The sequence below is a fragment of the Fulmarus glacialis genome, unplaced genomic scaffold (genome assembly GCF_000690835.1).
Source record: "Fulmarus glacialis isolate BGI_N327 unplaced genomic scaffold, ASM69083v1 scaffold19775, whole genome shotgun sequence".
Taxonomy (NCBI): domain Eukaryota; kingdom Metazoa; phylum Chordata; class Aves; order Procellariiformes; family Procellariidae; genus Fulmarus; species Fulmarus glacialis.
In genome coordinates this window covers 40,107-59,449 of record NW_009213912.1, presented here as the reverse complement: position 1 = coordinate 59,449, position 19,343 = coordinate 40,107, and the positions used below count along the sequence as shown (strand labels likewise).

Sequence of the window (19,343 nt, the reverse complement as noted above, 5' to 3'; positions counted from 1 at the left end):
GACACTGGATGTGTTCATACTGCATTCCTAAGGCGTTTTTGGTTACATCAGGTGGTTGCTTTCTGAGTGACTATTTGGATTCCCAAGTGGGTTTATCCTAAACCAAACAAAGGGTGAGGAGCTACCTTTGGTTTCTTGCTCTGTTCGGGCTGGTCCCGAAGCAACGTGAAGATGTTCTCGGCCATAGAGCTGAACGGGAGTGGGTGTGGGCTGGCATAAAGCTGGATATAACCTTTTTTGTGCAGCGAATGGTTTTTGCACGAGCTGGAAAAAAAAAAGTGACATTTGCTTGATATTCTTTCTTCACAGGTATCCAGCCAGAGAATTAAAAATCCTGAAGAATGGCTCTACCTACCTCCAAGTATCTGGCCAAAAACTTCATTTTTCTTCTGTTTGTAATCTCTTCTGTAAGCACAGGTAAGTTTTCCTGCCGTGCGGAAAAAGGACATTGTTTGTAACACTATTTTTAAATAAAGACGTTGCTGGTTTAGATTGAGCAGCTTTTCACTCTTCTTCATATAAGAAGAGTCAAGGACAGAGTGAAAAAACTCAGGAGAAAAGCAGTTTTCTGATGTGCCAATACTCCCGGTCGAGGGCAGCTGGAGTGGCAAAGGCTGAAATTTCTGAGCAGGTGAAAGTACCCTCAGGAATCCCTCAGACTCTGCCACGCGTTCTTAAAAACAAACCCAAATCCAACAAACTGCCACAAAGAAATAACAAAAGAAACCTCAGGTCCTAATAGCTGTGGCTGTGGGAGATGAAGTCGAGCATTTTGCTGCATTGCCCAAGCCCAGATGTGGAGAGCAAAAAGCTCTGGGCTGGGACACCCCTGCCCCTTGGGTTTTGTCTCTTCCTGGCAGTCCTCTTCCTAAGCGGTGAGGGTCGGAAGCTGCATATACATATTCTAAATAGAGCTAATTTGAGGGCTTGTATTTGTTTAAAACAAAGAGACCATATGTCTTGCCCCTAACGCTGCAGCTGCATGAAGCAACATTTCATTGCCATGTCCAGGCCCTTTTGGTCAAGAAGCAAAACATTCTGTTAGTTCCTTGTGCTGGGTAGAAGTTGCACTGTTATTTAAAAAATGACAATGAGAGTAATAGTACAAGCTGGCAAGGTAGCTGGACCAGCTGGCAGAAGACGCTCAGCCCTCCGGTGTCCTTGGCGCAGCGGATGCGGGTGCTGTGCACAGCTACTGCTCCCTGGTATGAATTAGTTACTGAAATTGGGAATTTGGGTCCTTTGTTCTGAATTGTGTTGGCTTTTGCTGATTGTCATCCCAAACATCAGCGTAAATTCCTCTTGATTTCCCCTTAGGCTTCACTGTCTACCTCTGTTTCCAAATAATGAATTTTGAGGGCACAAGTCATCTTTTGAGACTGCAGGAGGCTCTTTTGGATGCTGGCATAGCCAAGTAAATGGAAAAATGAACAAGCTTTTATCCTGTCCACTTAATCTAGTTGACAAATTATACCTCTATATTTGAATCAATTCTTTTGGTTTATTTAGCTTCTCATCATGAGCAAATTTTTCTATTATCCTTATTCCTATGGGAATAACAGCTCATTTTTTAAAATTTGTTGTCAGTGTTTATTACAATTATATTTGAACATCTATTTACAATGCAAGTCCCATTTCCTGCCTGAAGTATTTATCTTTTCCAACTCTTATTAATTCTGTGTGTCTTCTGGTAGGAACCCAGAAACTCCTTCTTATTTTCCTCAATTACTGTAAATTGGAAAAAGTGCCTCTGACATTACTGATCCACTTCCAGTTTTCAGCTGGCACAAGTCAAAATCAGGCCCTGGATGTTTATCGGTATTTGACTTGCTACCTGGTAGGTTATTAGCCCTCTCTGATTTGATCACTTCATGTATATGGAAACATTTTGCAGAGAGCCAAGGCATATGTTGCCCACATGAAATGTCCCTTGCTTGCCTTGGATAGCTGGTATTTAATGGGTCTCTGGAGACATTAAGGCAGTGGCTGGTCCAATTCTATTGTTTTCTTAAGACATGAACCTGGTGGAGGAATCTGAATGCAGATGGACAGATTTTGTTTCTGTTGCTGTGGAATTACAGATGTCCCTCAAGTTTCACAGTGGCAGCACACAACAGCTCGCTGTCAACTACACCAGCACTGGGACATGTTTCCTTGCATGGATTCACACCGTTGTCCTTTCCATTAACTGAATACATTAGTATCTGTGGGGCAAAACCCACCCAACTTTACTATACTAAGTGCTAGAGACATAACCCTGCTGAAGTCAAGGTGTTTATCTCATGTCTATTATCATTGATTTGTGGATTCTGTAGGTTTCCTATGGTGTTTTTGTTTCAAAGGATAAAAAATGGAGAGCTGATGAGAACTCCCAACCCTTTCTCATGGCAAAGGGCTCATTGTTCAAACTTCCACTGACCTCAGCTTCCTAGGATTAGAAAGGTTTCTACCCTCAGAAAATATGCATCACACATGGGACTCTCACACTCGCAGTTTTGTTGATTAGAGTAAGATGTGAGGCTCACATATCGAGTGAGATTATATCAGGGAAATATTTTATCTTAAGTAAATACTTACAATATGAGACTCTTGGATTTGGTATGAGAGCCATTTAGACTAACACGTCATGGCAGTCTGTAATCAAATTTGTGTGGGGGGACTGGTGATGTGTGAACCCAAAGCAAATGAATCCTTGTTGCTTCTGCCTGGAAAAGCTCACAAACCCAGAGTCTCTCTCTTGTGAGATTCCTGTTGCTCTCTGTTACTGGGTGGACTGGTAATTCCTTGGTGCTTGGTGTTTTCATGTTAGTTTGAGCACTTCTACTTTCCCTCTCCAGTGAAAACACAGTATGCAAACATATGTTAACATCTTTACATTAAACAAAGCTTTTCAAACCCTACCAGTATTTTGGGGGCATTTTTAAAGGTAGTAGTTGTTTTATCCCTTCATCAATATCTTCCCTGGCCTTTGTGTCTGGGTGGTATGAACGGAGCTGAGCGTCACTGCAGGAAGGGCTCAGTTACAGCATCTTCTCGGTAGTTTTCTAGAAACTGCGTCCCTCGCAAGACTCCTTTGCATCGGGTAGCGGGTTTTTCCATGCTTCCAGAAAACAGAAGACCATACAGCTTAAGCTGTTGTTTGTTTTCTTTTGGCCGTGACCCACATGTACTCTGCTGCACTGCGATATTGCCGTGTTCTAGGGAGTCAGGAAAGGGGGGTACCGAGAATGATACTATAAAGATGCCCAGATATGGGCTTTCTGTCTTGCACTGAACAAATGGTAATTGTCTTCACTCTCCATCTCTACCCAGCAGAAGCAGCTGTCGCATGTCCTGATAAGGATCCTGAGTTAGAAAACTGGAACCCAGGTCACAACGAAGAAAACCGCATTGAAATCCGTAATGGCAGGAAGCTCCTTCTCTCTTCTTCTGCGACTGTCCACTCTATCCACATCACTGACGGAGGTAAAACGTGCTGGTGGCAAGGCTGGGAGAAGTGTGCTTTCCACTGTGGCTATTTAAATCACTCTGTCTCACGCTGGGAGAGCTTTCTGCTTCTTGCTGAGAACTGGGTGGCTACTGGACAAACCCAGCTTTAATTTTGTGCAAGGGTGGGTGGTAGCTGAGATGCTATCAGTTCCTTAGCCATTATAATCAACATATTTGATGTCCTTTCTGGAGAATTTACAAAAGTGCCTCAGTATACTCATTAGTTCTACTTCTGTGATTTGCTTCAAAAACATTTTTTTACTAAATCATTGTCCTGATAACATCTTTCTGCAATAGTTGTTTTCTCAGGGTCTCAGGACGGGGCAGACACATATTTGCCTCTTTGTCTCTAAGGACAGAGTCATAGTGTTGCTGGTGGCTGCTAGCACGAATAGCTTTTATTCATCCTAACTCTAAATTTCTGTCTCAGTTTTGAATAAGTCCTCTTCCACGCAAATCTTAATTACATTCTTCCAGAATTGGACTGAATGAAAAACGTGTAATGTCTTTAGGATTTGTATTGACAGCTGTTTTGGGGAGGACGGGCAGAATTTTTCAAAAATTGAGATAAGAGCCCAACACTGGGTTTAGCACAATGGTATCACAACCTCTGATGAGCTACTGTGTGTCAAAGCAAATTTCATAACCTTTTCTACACAGGAAAACTGGTCATTAAAGACAACGTGCAGCCTATAATTTTGCGTACTAGACATATACTTATTGAAAATGATGGAGAGTTACATATCGGCAGTGAGATGTGCCCTTACCAAAGCAATGTGGTTATCATCTTATATGGGCGGTACGTATGCACAATAAAATATTATCTTAGAACTTTCTAGGATCTCTCTTCCGCAACTGGGAACAAAATATACCCTAAAATTACATTTTCTCAGATATACTCATCATCAGTGCTCTGTGGAAAGTTCAGTAGCTTCTTAAACAATTTAAATGCCCTGTAAACAATTGATGCAGTTTTGGGTTTGGTTTCAACTACTACTGGGAGATGAACATATTTGGGCATGCCAGAAAATCAGCATGCACTGCACCTTGCCACCACTCAGCTGATTTTTCAGAATAGACTTAAAGCCCGAAGCGTTCTTTTATTCTGAAAATTCTCCTCCCTAAATGTCCTTTCTTTCTGCATGAGAGTGGTGAGCCAAAGGATAATACATATATGTCCTGCAGATTGCTACAGGATCTCTTAGGTTTTCAAGGATGTTAAACTCATATTTAACAACCAGTAGACATCCTAGCTCCTTTTTAGGGTCGTAACTTCCTCCAGAATTTAAAACCACAAACATGTCATTCAGCCTGGGCTTCAGGTCTCCTCTGGCCTGGAGGTAATGAATCTAACATATATAATCTGAGTCCCAGATTGCTGCTGGTCTTCAGTAGTTGCTAGTATTATTTCAAATAATTTATCTTCTGTACAATGTGGGCAGTTGCTGATTCTTAAAGTTGAAAGAAATGCGTTGCAAATCATGGCACTTCTCTCCTCGGGCCATAGCAGGACAAGGGGAGAGGCTCCTTGACTGTCAGATACAAACCCCAAACTGGTTCCTTCCCTTCCTTCCTGCTGCAGAGCGGATGACGGCAGCCAGCCGAATCCCTACTTTGGGCAGAAGTATCTTGGAGTAAGTAAGGGTGGCACTCTTGAGATCCATGGAAAGAAAAAGCTGTCCTGGACTTTCTTAAACAAAACTCTTCATCCTGGTGGCATGGAAGAAGGTGGATATTACTTTGAAAGGAGCTGGGGCCATCGGGGTGTCATTGTCCATGTTATTGACCCAAAGACAGGAGCAGTTGTCCATTCAGATCGGTGAGTGACTTTTCAACTGTCTAGATGTGAGGATGGTTGGGGACAGCATCTCAGCAAGCTCAGAAACACGTTTTAGCATCTTGTTCAAATGGGTGTTATTGCATGTGTATACAATTCTTTCTAGATCAGTAATCTCCAAAACCGAAGAGTGAGCAGTGTCACCACCTTGCTATTCTGTCAACTAGAGTTTAATGAATTCGGCTTAACAGAAACCCCTAATACACCCTGTTAGACAGCGCTTTTGCAACGGGATAGTATCATTACTGTAAACAATACAAGAGCTATTTCTTTATAGCACTTGCTTTTCAGTATGTAAAGCTGCGATGCTCAGTGAAGTAAATGTTTTCGGGTGTTTTTATCACTTTAGGTTTGATACCTACAGAGCGAAAGAGGAAAGCATACGTCTTGCCCAGTACTTGGGCAGAGTTGCGAATGGCATGATCCTGTCAGTTGCTGTGAATGATGAGGGATCTAGAAACTTGGACGACTCAGCCAGGAAAGCAATGACCAAACTGGGCAGCAAGCATTTCCTCCACCTTGGGTTTAGGTATGTGCCAGTCCTGCCAGTTCTCCCAGCACAGAGGCTTTATTATGTTCCTGAGATGTCCAAATAATTCCACTCTCTCAAAGGCACAAAGTTCTTTCACATGGAAAAAAAAAAAAAGAGGGAAACTTCTCAATGTGAAGTTTTAGCCGTTAACTAGATAGTTTAAGATGCACTCAGTGTCTATATTGGGTATTTTTATTAGCAGATTGAGGAATAGCATATGATTCACATTAAAAAATATGTTTTTCCAAGATATTGTTCCCACAAGTTACTTATTCCAATTTATTTTTAAGCCATCCCCCAAAGATTAAAGAAGCATTTTTACATAGACACAGTGGATTGGATGGGCTGAACATTAAGGAGGGTAGAATAACAGCCATGTAACCCTGGTTAAGTACATGTAGACATACATACAGCATATTCTTCAGCTTGTCCAATACATATTTGGGGACTCGTGCAGCACAGAAATTTAGCATGCATGAATTCATGCTGTGGACTGTAAATACTTCTGTGGCTAATACAGTGTCTATGTTGGCACACACGCTGTTGAGAATATTTGTTATTTACCCAACTGTAGCCATTATATTTTTTGTGTTTGTCTGAATTTATGTAGGCTTTTTTTTTTAAGAGGATGTTTGTCCCTCTGGGGATTAGGGTCTGTGCAGGCACTAAGAGGGTCACTGCAGAACATGAAAAAAACTCTTGTAGGGAGAAGTGATTCAATACAGCAGTCTGTGGGAACAGACAAGTGTCACCTGGGCACGTGCAGATGGAGTAAGATTTGGGGTGGTTGATTAAGAGGTTGTGTCAAATATTACAGGGACTCCTGTGCACCAGATAACACATTTCAAAGAATCAACCAAGGCTGGAGAAATAGTCTGCAAAACCAGGCTATCTCCATCAGTGCAATGCTTGCTCTCAAATACCCAGACCCCGTATTAAAGCCCAGTAGCCTGCTGGGTTTCTTTTCAAAGACTGAAACAGGGAAAGATTTTTGAATATGATACTTTTCTTTCCAATTGTGCAACAGGAAGAAATTGATGGGTTTTGCATATGTTTATAAGAGTAAGTTGCACCTGATGTTTTTAGGCTGCTGTGGTGTTTTTATGCTAGTTTTTCACTTCTTTGCCATAAATGCTTATAGTGGAAATACCATAGAAATTCATGCATGGATGTGGGACTTTCAACATTGCTATTGTTTGCAGTCAAAAAGCTAATCCTTGCCATGCTGTTATCTGAAATACCACAATATTTCCTTATATAAATAATAGGGACATTGTGGGTACCATAATGTGGTAGTAATTGGTAAATATTGTCTCCCACCGGTGTACTGGTATGTGGAAAAATACCTGCATCTTGGTGCATTATTTAAAAGACTGTATTTTTAGGAGTGTTCTCAGCGTTTGAGTTCATCAACTTCCAAAAAAAACATTGTCTGGATGGCAGCTAGATCCAGATTTACAAAGGCAGTTAGATGGCAGAGTGGAAAACAGACAACTTTGTCAGATGTATCCAAGCTTTTCTCCTTATACAAATTGAACTTCCACTTCACTTTAGTGTAGCAAGATTTAGACATGTTGGTTTGTGTTTCAGACACATCTATAACTATGAATAAGGATGTATATACCTGACAGGTGCTTTTCAGAAATTTTTGGAAGATTTTTATAAAAAATTTTGGCGATGAGAAAATTATCCACACGTGTACATACTTTAACCCATATGGCAAAGGAAGGCTCTGACGGAGGAGAGTGGATGGGTTTTTCTTTCCATCATGCCCATGTACACCCTCTCACCGCTCACTGCCCGGCTCCCGGGGTTTGCTGGCCGGTCCCGCTGAATCCTGGTTGTCAGATCTTCTCAGCTCCCTGCTGGTGGCTGGGGCTGACCATGGGCATCCATGAGACAATCACGGTGTAAGCCCCAGGTAGTAATTTGGCTTAGGAGATTTCTTTTTCACATTTTGTGAGGTGCCACTTGAGTCAGGCTATTCAACCACAGACTGGGTTGTTTTCTGGCTGGGGTGGTGGCGGGGCTTATATGGACAAATTCCTGTCTATCTCCAGTTGCTCCATATTCAGCCAGATTGTAAAGTTGTGCAACTCCCTCTTGCTGTAGAAGAGCCAATGAGCAATGCTGATTTATCCAAAATGTTTCTGTGCTCCTGGCATCTCTTTCAGTTGTCTATTTGCTGAGTCCAGAACATTAGGAATGAAAGGAAAATCTTGCATTCCTTCTCTATTGTAATCCTTTTGAAAAGTGAGTTTGCTCTTTTAAGCATGAGCTTTTTTTTTTCCCTTCTACTAATAAATTAAAAGAAAGCCTTTCAGTGCTTGATGACACAGTTGTTCTCTTTGGAATCCCACCCAAATATCGCTGATTTGGCTCTGGATTTACTGATCCCTTCATTTCATATAGCTCAAACAGATTGCGTGTGTCCTTATGTGTTAGGGTTGAATGACTTTAAAACTGTTTTTAGTGATAAAATAACTGGGAGAAACGAGTATTTTAACATATGAAATCGGGCCAAACCTTGAGTTGCAGAACTAGCTAGCTTCTTAGTCTTTAGATTATTATTCAGATTATTTTGGGGCCATCATCTTTTTTGTCATTTGTTTCAAATTTGATGACCAAAAAAAAAAAAAATTAAAAAGAAAATGTATCTTGCCTGCTGAGTGATAAAGTGTCCTTCCTGCCCCATCCCCCTTCTCTCCCTGGATGGAGATCACAGCCCGGCAGTGCCTTCGGCAGTTGGCGCACAGGCAATTTTTCCAGCAGGAGCATCTGGCTCGCTGGCAGGCTCCCGAGGCAGTTGTGCTGGCAGCTTCCGCTGAGCGTGTCCTGTGCCGGGGCCGAGGACACGCCGCTGGGACTGCCTCCCCTTGAGGAGCCGTGCCCGGTGCGTGCGTGGGGCCCTGGCATGGCACGGGGTGCGCCGGTGCTCCCCGGAGCCTGCTCCTGCCGACCCCAAAGCCCGGGGCTGTGAATCCCAGCAAAGCCCAGCTCACGCCAGTGGTGATTTGTGCATGGTTTAGTGCCTATCTGTCAATGTCTGCATATGTTGTCTTCTGAAGTCCCAGAGTGGTTTATAACTTCACTTATACCAGCAGATGGTAAATGTAAGGTGACCTGCAAGACTCAAGGGTGAATCTGGATGCAATTGAAATCACTGGGTATTTATAACTATAAAGACATGATTTAATCTGTGGGACTGTTTGCTAAATTCAGGGTAAGGGTGACAGTCTCCCTACCACCCTAAAAGCATATTTGTTATTCTGTTAGTCATTAAGAGCAGATATGCCTGAACTACTCCTATTTCGAAGATAAAACTCCCTCCTGACCCCCACTAATTGGGTTCACCTCCAAGATTGGAGGCACTTTAGTCTCTGTCTCCATTGCGCTTACTCATCCATGTGGTCATTTTTCAGTGTTGCTGATAGCTATTGAACCTACCCAACCAATAACCATCAGGCGGTAATGAACTTACTTCTGACATAGGATCAGGTTTGAATGGACAATTCAGACTCATAAGCCTTTATCCCTGCTCAATGTTCAAAATGAGGAAACTAGATATCCAGAGACTATCTAGGTATTTTTTATTGCCCTTTGCCAGCCGGTCTGTCTATTAGAAATTCTCATGGGTCATTCCAAAGACGATTGTAATATACAAGGTTTCAGCATGAGCTAAATTTATTTAAGCAGAAGTGGCCTCTTTTCATATGCTTTAGTGCACACACACACAAGAAAGATTTTCAGGCTCCCCAAGGAGTTGCCAGTGTCCCTTTGGTTTGTCACACACAAACCTCTTTAAACACTCATTTAAAAGAGAAACACACTTGTTAGAGGGGTGTATTAAGTGGGGATTTGTCTTCAGACTTCTTCCTCTTTTGATATATTTACTGAAGAAATGTAGTGTGAAGGTATTTTTAATATTAACTAAGTTGCCTGTCACACTAATCAGACTGTTTTGAATATCATGCTCCTGAGAAATGCAAGAACATTGTGCTATAAAAAATATGCATCTCATACATGACATAACTTGATAATTTCTCATTTTCATTTTCCAGGCATCCATGGAGTTTTATTACTGTTAAAGGAAATCCCTCCTCTTCTGTTGAAGACCACATTGAATATCAAGGTAATTAATGCACAAAATGTTGGCTTGACATTATCTCTGGAAGTTATTGGAATTACGGCTGAGATTAATTTGGTCAATGGTGTTTTCACTTGACACTGCATTACATCGAAGCTGTGAGCAATTGATGGTTGGACATATTTAATTGAATGCTCCCTGTATATATTGTTTCTTCCCATTAATGCAGCTGAAGCAGCTGAGTGGGGTATAACCTAGGTTATCCAAACCCTGAGATAAAAGGTGAGATCCTACACCAGTGTAAATTCATGTAACTCTGTTGAGCTCGGTCTCTACCTCTCTTTGACACAAAGCTATGGAACAAACCCCGTTCACACCAGCTGAAAATTTAATCAGTGTGTCCTGCATTGGTAGCCTCAAATACTCCTGCAAAACCATTTTCTTACAAGCTGAAGACTTTTGAGGCTGTGTCTTTTCATGATATTTTCAAGAGCAGCTAACAACATGGCTTGCTACAACGTCAAATGAAAATAGCAATATATTACAAATAATTATTTTTTTTATCCTCTCTTGATTTTTGAAGATTTTTCCTTGTGATTGTCCAAGCAGTTATAAAAGTGTCTGAAGCCTCATTCCAAGATCAGTAAATTTTTCTGGAAGCTGTGCAGGGCTAATTCTGGGTAATGTAGCCAAAGTATGCAAACACACACACGGACCATTACCTTTTCAGTTCTGACTTCTATCGATTACGTTCAATGATTTTACCAATGTTTGGTTTTTACAGGTCACAAAGGGTCAGCTGTGGCCAAAGTATTCAAACTATTCAAAGCTGAGAATGGAGAACATTTTAACATCTCTTCAACTAGTGAGTGGGTTCAAGGTAAGAGGTCTGTGTGCCATTTAACTCGGTGGTAGACAGTCGACAAATAGGGTGAATCATCCTTTTTATTGCAATACTTTTCCATTTGGGAAGAGTGGACTTGCTAGCTGCTATTTACGTCGCTGCTAACCCAAGTGAAGAACACGCACAGATTCTTTCCCCAATTGTCTCCAGGACTCTGAATAACTGGGATCCTTTTTCCTTTACTGCACTGGGTATGAAATTCCATCTCTTATGATCTAAGAGATCACACACAACCTCTTACTTCTTTTGACTGCATAGTCATCATGTCCATGTTTCAAACAACATACAGTAACTGGTCGTAACTTGATCTGAAGATCAGAAAAGGCAGCTAAGGAGGACACAGATCCAAAATCCATACCTATTAATAATGCTCATACTGCATATTCCAATTATGTAGCTTTTAATAACTCTGCTCTCCCTTGGCTGGTTACACTTCACAGCATCATTAAAAGTGGCTGACAGACTGGCAGGAAGAGGCAGGAATCAGATCATCAGTGAAGAAACTTGTGAATGATATCTGAGATCATATTATGTTTCATGCATTTTTGCTGCATTCATTAAGCTTGACTTTCAAATGACTTTTCTTGTTTGCACTTGTCTTCAGATGTAGAATGGACAGAGTGGTTTGAGAAGCCTGATAAAGCAAGATCTAAGGACATGGAGAAGCTTTCTGACTTCAAAGCTGCTCATCCTGATAAAATCTGTAGGCAACCCATTGACATCCAGGTAGGCTAGCTTACCACTCGCTTTAGAGGGGCAAGTCCTCTTCGGACTGACACTGAATCCCAAAATAATTGTGCTTGTCAGTAATTTTTGTTTCTAAATAAAAGACACTAATTATTTTACTGCTCTAATACGTAACCAACAAGATCTGGTATCCAGCCTTGTATCATTCTGCGACAAAAGTTTATAGAATTGAGCTCCTTTCAGTAAATTCTGGCTTCTGGCATGAAAAGCAGTACAGATGGGGTCACGACAGCACAGATGCTATCATGAAATATGTGGTTCCCTGCTGGAAGATTAAAAGGAAAAAACACATGAAAATTTCAAAGTTTTTAGATGGTCCCAGAATGGACCCTACCTAAAAAATTAATCACAAAATGTAATGAGATGGTAAAGCTACCAGCTGTAGTAGGTTGGAAAAAATATCGGTGAGCTTGCAGCCATTTCTTGGAATCAATTGGTTTTCCTCTGTGGAAAGAAATTTGAATTCTGTTTGGGGCTAAACATTATAATTATGCCATCAGGCCAGCATGCTGAGGAGAAATCATACACCTTCTCTGAGACTGCAAAAGCCTCTTTAAGGACAAGAAAAAAAAGGGCAAAAACCCAAGTTTTTTTTTTGCATATGTTCACCATATACTTTATATGTCTACCTGGTAAAACAACTACAGTAGAAGCATTGCCTAGCAAAAGACAATAAAATACTTCGTATCTGTGGGAGGCTGAACCTAAGGTTCCTGCGTACTCTGAACCAGTGGAGTTGTCCTTATTCACAAGAATGCAGCTATTGAAGTAAATGGGAATGCTGACAGTATGAGTGAAAGTTTCCAGGGCTAGAGGTTATAAAGAATCTCCTCTTGAACAGAGAGGAAAAAACTGCCCTATAATTTTCTGCCAGGTCTTAGCAAATCCACATTAATTTCTGCTTCCATATACATATATTAGAAGTGACAACTTAGTTCAAAACAGGGGTCAGATGTTTGTTATGATACAGCCCCTTCTAGAACACATATTAAAAGAGAAACAAGAAAGATATTCTTCTGTTCAAGAAACAAACCTTTTTTAACCTTCTGTTCAATGACAGTTACTTTTTTTTCCATGTATATTAAAAAAGAAACAACATTTTTCAGTTTATCCTGCAGATCTTAGGACAAATCCTCAGGTAGTGTAATCTGGTGTTGCTCATTGCCTTCGTAAAGTCACACTGATTTATAGCAGCTGGCCTGCTCCAGCTATGCTACATACAAGAAAATTGAAGATATGATGATAATAACAGAAGCGCGGCACAGCCAGAGGCACATTCCTTCAGCTGACGGTGCTAATCCTATACATGGCAGCAGGGTGTATGCATTAATAAGGAAGGTCTGCCTGCGTGAGAGAATCAGGATCAGACCCTTCATTGAAAGATGGCTTATCTCCGGGTGTCTTGTTAAAATGCACGTGTTATTTGGATTGCCCAATGCAATGCATCACATTTTTGTGAAAGGGTCAAGAGAATTGTAAGCTATAGAGCCAGACTGTGAAATTTTGCATGACCCTGAGGGGTGACAGTGCCGAGCAGGAACACAGGAGAGGCTACATATCGCACTGCTGCTTGGTATGATACAGCCTTTTTTCTCAAGGCAGCTCTACAGGCTGGTACTTGCACGTGAGAAAAGGCCACCTCTTCGTGTTCCTTTTGGAGCAATGGGTGTTGGAGCAGCTTTGTTTTTTTCTTAGAGAGACTGATCTATGCAAAGCAGAAGTAAGACCCCCACCTCTTTCTTCTGCAAGCTTCAGACATAGTCTAGCCACAAGCAATGAAACGAGTGCAGTGAAGAGGCTTGAAACCGTGAGTTCATTTGGGTGCAAGCATCTGTGTTCAGTGTTTTCATCTGCCTTCCAACCAACAGCAAGAGAAAATCTAGGGCACCAAGGCAGATGTTAGTGAAGCTCAGCATACTCCTTCCAAAAAAGCACATGGTCTTAATATAGATACAGGAGAAAGGCATGCACCTAGCAATAATCTATGCAGCTTGCGGATAAAATAGCTGTGTTTGAGCACCAGCTGGAGTGCCTGCTGGATAGTACACATAACAGTCACCCTGTTTTGTTATACAACTGTTGTGCATCACCCAAAACAAAGCAAAAGCCTCTTCTGACAGCATCGCTGTTTTGGTGAAATCTCTTCACCTCGAGGTATCACCTGTTTTATATTTCCATTCTCATTCCAGGCAATGACGCTTGATGGAACTAATTTAACAACTGAGGTTTTCTACAAGAGTGGCCATGATTACAGGTTTCTGTGCCACGGCAAGGACCAGACGGGCGAGGGCTGCCAGCACTATAGAGTACGGTTCCTGTGTGGCAGATCTGGTATGTGCCCCATGTTTGAAAGCCAGACCAGGGAGAAGCAGAAATACTGTCTTCTGATGGCTGGCTCTTGTTCGGTGTAAGAACAACTTGAGTAATTTCCCAAGCTAAAACTTCGGCTGGGCTACTGACATGAACACAGATAAAACGGCTGAAGATTTATGTCAGGAAAAATTCCTGAGCGCTAACAGAGGCAACAGGGTGGTGTCTCAAAAACCCAGCAAGGCTATGGCAAATACTTGGCAAGTCCCTTCCTGTAAATATCTTGTCTTTTGCTACAGTGTTTTGGGATGAGGTAGGATTAGTCAATCAGAGTGTACGGAGACAACAGGTTTTGAAAGTAATACTTTGTTTTGTAGTTATTAATTCTGACACCGCTGTCCCTAACCTGGTCATTAGACAGGTCATTAGGGTTCTTCGGCGCTCAGCTGGCGGGAAAAGGAGGGTGGAAGACGGTTGTTTTGCTGGAAAAAACAGTCATTACATTAAAGACCACTTGGCTGCTGTAAATAACAGTGCCCAGCGCCCACAAGTGCTGCTGCTAAGTGGGTGTGGTGAAAATGAGCCACTAAGAGCTACATTTAAATTTAGTCCTGGGGTTAGTGGAAAATCCACCTGCCTGCAACTAAAGGAAAACACTTTCTTGTTTGCTTGCTTTCCAAGCCAAAGCTAGTAAAAAGCATGTTTGGAAGAGTTAACTATTTTTTGTTACATGAGGAAAACATCATTTTTGGTCGTGTTCCAGGCAAAAAAAAGAAAAAGAGCAAGCATTTTCTGATAAGATTAACTGAATTCTCCACCCATCCATTTTGGCGTTTCAGTGAAACCAAAGCTTACGGTAACCATTGACACCAATGTGAACAGCACGGTCCTGAATCTGGTGGATGACGTGAGCTCATGGAAACCCGGAGACAGGCTGGTGGTTGCAAGCACCGACTACTCCATGTACCAGGCGGAGGAGTTCCAAGTACTGCCATGCAGAGCCTGCAGACCCACCCAGGTCAAGGTAGCAGGTAAGGTGCTTCATCTTGTCATGCTGGTGTTGCAGGACACAAATTCTGTCATTTGCACTGAGATAACTCCGTTAAGAATTGCAAAGATTTGAAAGGCACCTGAATTTGATGGCTAGTTTTTAGGTGCTTTTGGGAAACATAACGCGTTTCGTGCTTGAAAGCCATCTAACTTGATCCCGGTTCCTTTCTGCCTTCCCTTTTCATAGCTGACTCCATTTTTTTGTCCCCAAGCACACTATTGAATGGATGTATTTATTTAAGAGAAACAAATACAGGTCATGTATTTGAAATGTTCAATTTTACATAACTGCATTTGAAAAAGTATCACTTCCTAGAAAGCAGGAGATGAGCCCAGCTGATCTGAAGAGTGAGCTAGGGCAGGAGCAGACCGTGAGAGACTGTAAGGCTATGAAGTAATGTGCAGCTGGCTATCTTCCTAAGAAAGTTATATTTAACAAGAACTGTAATCTTACATTTTAGAAATACTGTTTTGTACTACTGAAGCTACTGTTTCCTTTTTACCGTGTCTCTAGACGGCATTGCTTAGAGGTGATGTATTAACCAAACATTTCTGGCGTCACGTGGCAAGCGAGTTGTCCTGAGCCACAGCCCTGGGGGAGATGGAGTCGGCAGATGCTGCCCGAGTTAGGCTGAGCAGGAGGAGCAGGAAGTTTTGCAGAGCCACAGCATTTTTCTCTTGAAGGTGACAAGCTCAAATCCGGAACAAATTGCTTTTGCTGAAAAGACATTGCAGACTAATGACTGTAAAGTGACCTTCAGATGCTAAGTCCGGCTAAGTAGCATAACTATGATGAAGCACAGACTATTACCAATATGAGCACAAAAGTGAAATCCAGGGCGGGAGATTCATATCTCCTCTTGAGTCTGTGAAGTGGTCTTTCCTTCTAGAACTAGATTTTGGCACACTGATAAACAGAGCATGGAAATACCACGTGAACTGCCTCTTCTGTGAATAGATCAAGAACTTTTAATTGCTATACTTTACAGAAGCAAAAGTTATTTTACAATATAAAAGTGTGTAACAGCTGAGGCCGTATTTCAAAGGCAGCATCTGCCTGGTGGCAAATCATGCATGTTACGTTATCTTTTGCTCATACAGTGGCAGTTGCTCGAGGCAGAGGTTTTGTCTGCATTTACAGTAAGATCTTTCTGAGAAACCATGAGGGCACTTGGAACATCCAATGCACCAGGGAGTTTGCTCAGTTCTGTGAAATGAACTACTTCACCATTATCTCTGATGCAACATCTTCTGGAAGGTACGAATATACTTCCTTTGGCAACTGCCTCCTCACAGAGCTCTAGCCATTCATTGTTGGATGGCCTGAAAGAGAGATGTTCATCAAGCCAAGAAAAATGTTATTCACAGTTTGAATGTATCATAGTCTTATGACTTAAAATGACTAGTACTTTCAAAGAAGACACATATCCAAATTGAATATTTTTCTTGAGCAACTTTTGAGCTATTGGAAAAACTGTACCAGACTAGTATGATACAAGTCACATCATGAAGATGATCTTGGAAGATCGTCAGTAAAAATAAAGATGACATAGGAATATTTCTCTTAGGCTTCCCATAATCTAATGGATCTGGGAAATTCATGTAATTACATTTATCTTCTACAACAATGGCAACTAAGTTAGTTTAAGGTAATGAATAAAGAGTTAAAAACAACAAAAAAGTTCATGTGAATTTCAAGTAAAGAAGTAGTGGAAACACTTGTTAAAGTAATTGTGCTCTTGGTCTCTGATTACCCTTTAGGAGAATTAGGACATTCCTTTTATTACCACAAATGACATGAACACCAGGGCCAAAGTCTGCCCTTACTTATATCCAGGCAACTCCATTGACGTCAATGGGATTTCACTGATTATATAAATCAAGGCAAAATCTGGTCCAGTAATAAAAATCACATCCAACTTTCTTGTAACAAAAGCACATTCACACTAGAAAATAAAATAATCTGCCTGATTTTAAGTTCGGTCTAGACGAAATAAAACCTGGGGAAGGCTGAGATCTCCCCTGTCTTTAGGAGCCAGGAGGTCCCTGAGCTCTCTATGCCCGGCCATGGTGTAACTTCATCCATTGCCCCATGCCATGACACACAATTAGCCAGAATAAGGAGCACTGATGAGCCAGGGGGTGGGTGCTCTCCATGCCTGCTCCCCTCCGTGGTGCCTGCAGTGCCTGCAGCCTGCACAGCTCTGCCTGCCGGGCGGCAGCACCTCCGTGCAGGGTTTTCAGGTGCGCTGAGCACTTGGCTATCACTGAAACCTGTCGGTGCACGGGCGTGCTTGTATAAATCTCCCGTGATCAAGCGCGGACTTTGATGAAACTTGTTAGGATTCAATTAATTACCTGTGAGACTTCCGCCCTACCATTAAATAGGGCTTTATTTGTCCCAGCGGCTCACACATCGTGGCAAGCAGCGGGCTGGCCTCTAGCCTCGGCGCCGGTGAGCAGCCCCCGCGCAGCCGGTGCTTGCGCGGCTGCGTTAGGTTCTCAGTTGCGTCCAGAAGACATTTGTCGTGAATGTCTGCCTGCCTTTCCCTATGTGAGATGTTCAAGATTGCTTTGCTCCTTCTCAAAAAAGACTTCCACGCAGATACATCTATACACGGGGTCTTGGAGGGATGTCATTTGTAGTAAATGGAATGGCCTAATTTTCCTAAGAGGTTTAGTTTAGCAGCTGAGAACTCCGAAAGTCTGCCCTTTGAAAGACAAATGATAAAACCATTCCTACCCATGATGGTTTATTTCCCTTTTAATCTTTATTTTTTTCTTTTCTTTCTTTTTTTTTTTAAACAAAACCTAAATGTCATGTCTGAACTACTTAAGAGTCTCTTTGTTTAAAAAAAGGCAGAAAACCTCTGCTTTGTGGACAGACAATTTGGTGTGGCAGCCACTTGGCATACCAAGGTTTAATTATAATTGATGCTCTCATCGTTTAGTAATATTTTAATAGACATGGTTTAGCGTATTGTGCCAAATAAGTCAAACTCATTAGTTAGCTCATGTCCTATTTATATTTGATATTTTGAAAACTCATACTTGCTTTACTTGCTAGAAATGGATTGATTAGAGGCTGGTCTTTTCAAAACAGCTTAAGAGTGTTAATACTCAATTGCCATCAGGTTTTAGCAGGATTTAGATGTCTTACTGTGGACTTCTGCAAATCTCAGTGTAGAAAGTGAGGGAAGGCACCCAGGTACTGACCTTGTGCACTCCTTTATTGGGGTAATTACACTAATGTCAAAACTCCGGCTCCCAGGAGGACTTGGCTCTGCAGGTTCTGCTCCCAGTCAAATGGTCGCTTACTTAAATGGAACTTTTTTCTTCACTTGCCTCCTTTGTTTAACTTTTTTTCGCTTGTCATTTTTGTGCCTAGATTATTTTTTCTGTGGGAACAGATTAAAACTGTTTGATCTTCCAACTTCACAAGGTTTGGGGAGGGACGACGGTACAGGGCAGAGGGAGGGAGGAGGAAGGAAGGAAGGAAGGAAGGGTTGTGTTGTTATGATAGAACTGGATAGTAGGAAAGATAAAGTATTTTGTCTAGTTTCCCTGGGAAACAAGTCTTATCTGCATCTTGGTTGCTCTGTATGAAGTTACTACTAATGCTGATAAGTTTCACCATGGAACAAAAATGATTAAATGCTCTTTTGTGCTCCTATATGCTCTTGATAAAGCATGAAAAAACTATTTGTGCCTGGCATAATTACTCCAATTATCCCACATGCTGGTGAATCTGTGATTACAAGCACACACATCTTAAATCCTGCTTATTGGGTTGCGAATACTAGAGAGATACAGAGTTTACTGTGATGTTTTTCATGCAGAGAACTTTGGATTACAAATGTAAATACACAGTTGTCTAACAACTTCACAGCCAGTGTCAGCATTCATCTTGTGCTGTAAGGATGGGAGAAGTTACTCCCCTATCAGAATTCAGATACTTGTAGAGATTTAGGGGGTTCTGTTTAGAAGTTGGCATCATTTTGTCTGGAAATTACCAGAAGCTCTTTTTTGAAGGCAACCCTGGTGCTTGAGGGCTGGGCAGGAAATGTCGTGAAATGGCCCTAACAGTCTTTCCGAGCTCTTTCTTCTACCTTTGGGCATTGCCTAGAAGCAGAGTTGAAAGAAACAGGCTCAAGTTTACATAGTAGTTCGGAAGGGTTGAGTTTGGGCCTGATTTAAGCCAGGATTTGATCTGTTTGTCCACCAGAGCTGCCTAATCTTCCCATCCCAGCTGCAAAACTTAAATGTCAGGATAAGGAGAGGAAAAATCTGGAAGGTTAGAGAGGGAAAACCTGGCATTTACTGAAGTATGTCAGTAGATTGCCCAGTAGCTGCTGCACGAAGAGGGCATGAGATGGGACAGGAGGGG

At 41.8% G+C, this 19,343-nt stretch overlaps 1 protein-coding gene across 2 annotated transcripts in view; it reads left to right on the top strand.

Moving 5' to 3' along the window:
• The first annotated feature begins 341 nt into the window (after positions 1-341).
• Positions 342-19,343, top strand: part of CEMIP (cell migration inducing protein, hyaluronan binding) — a 52,893-nt gene continuing 33,891 nt past the window's right edge. Inside the window, exons 1-10 of one of the 2 annotated variants that reach the window (XM_009578378.1) lie at positions 342-417; positions 3,316-3,465; positions 4,150-4,288; positions 5,072-5,308; positions 5,676-5,855; positions 9,920-9,990; positions 10,730-10,825; positions 11,454-11,575; positions 13,786-13,927; positions 14,746-14,937. In XM_009578378.1, coding sequence (XP_009576673.1) covers positions 342-417; positions 3,316-3,465; positions 4,150-4,288; positions 5,072-5,308; positions 5,676-5,855; positions 9,920-9,990; positions 10,730-10,825; positions 11,454-11,575; positions 13,786-13,927; positions 14,746-14,937 — 1,405 coding nt within the window. Of the gene's footprint in view, positions 418-3,312; positions 3,466-4,149; positions 4,289-5,071; positions 5,309-5,675; positions 5,856-9,919; positions 9,991-10,729; positions 10,826-11,453; positions 11,576-13,785; positions 13,928-14,745; positions 14,938-19,343 lie in introns of both variants that reach the window. The other variant, XM_009578377.1, reaches the window with a different exon arrangement.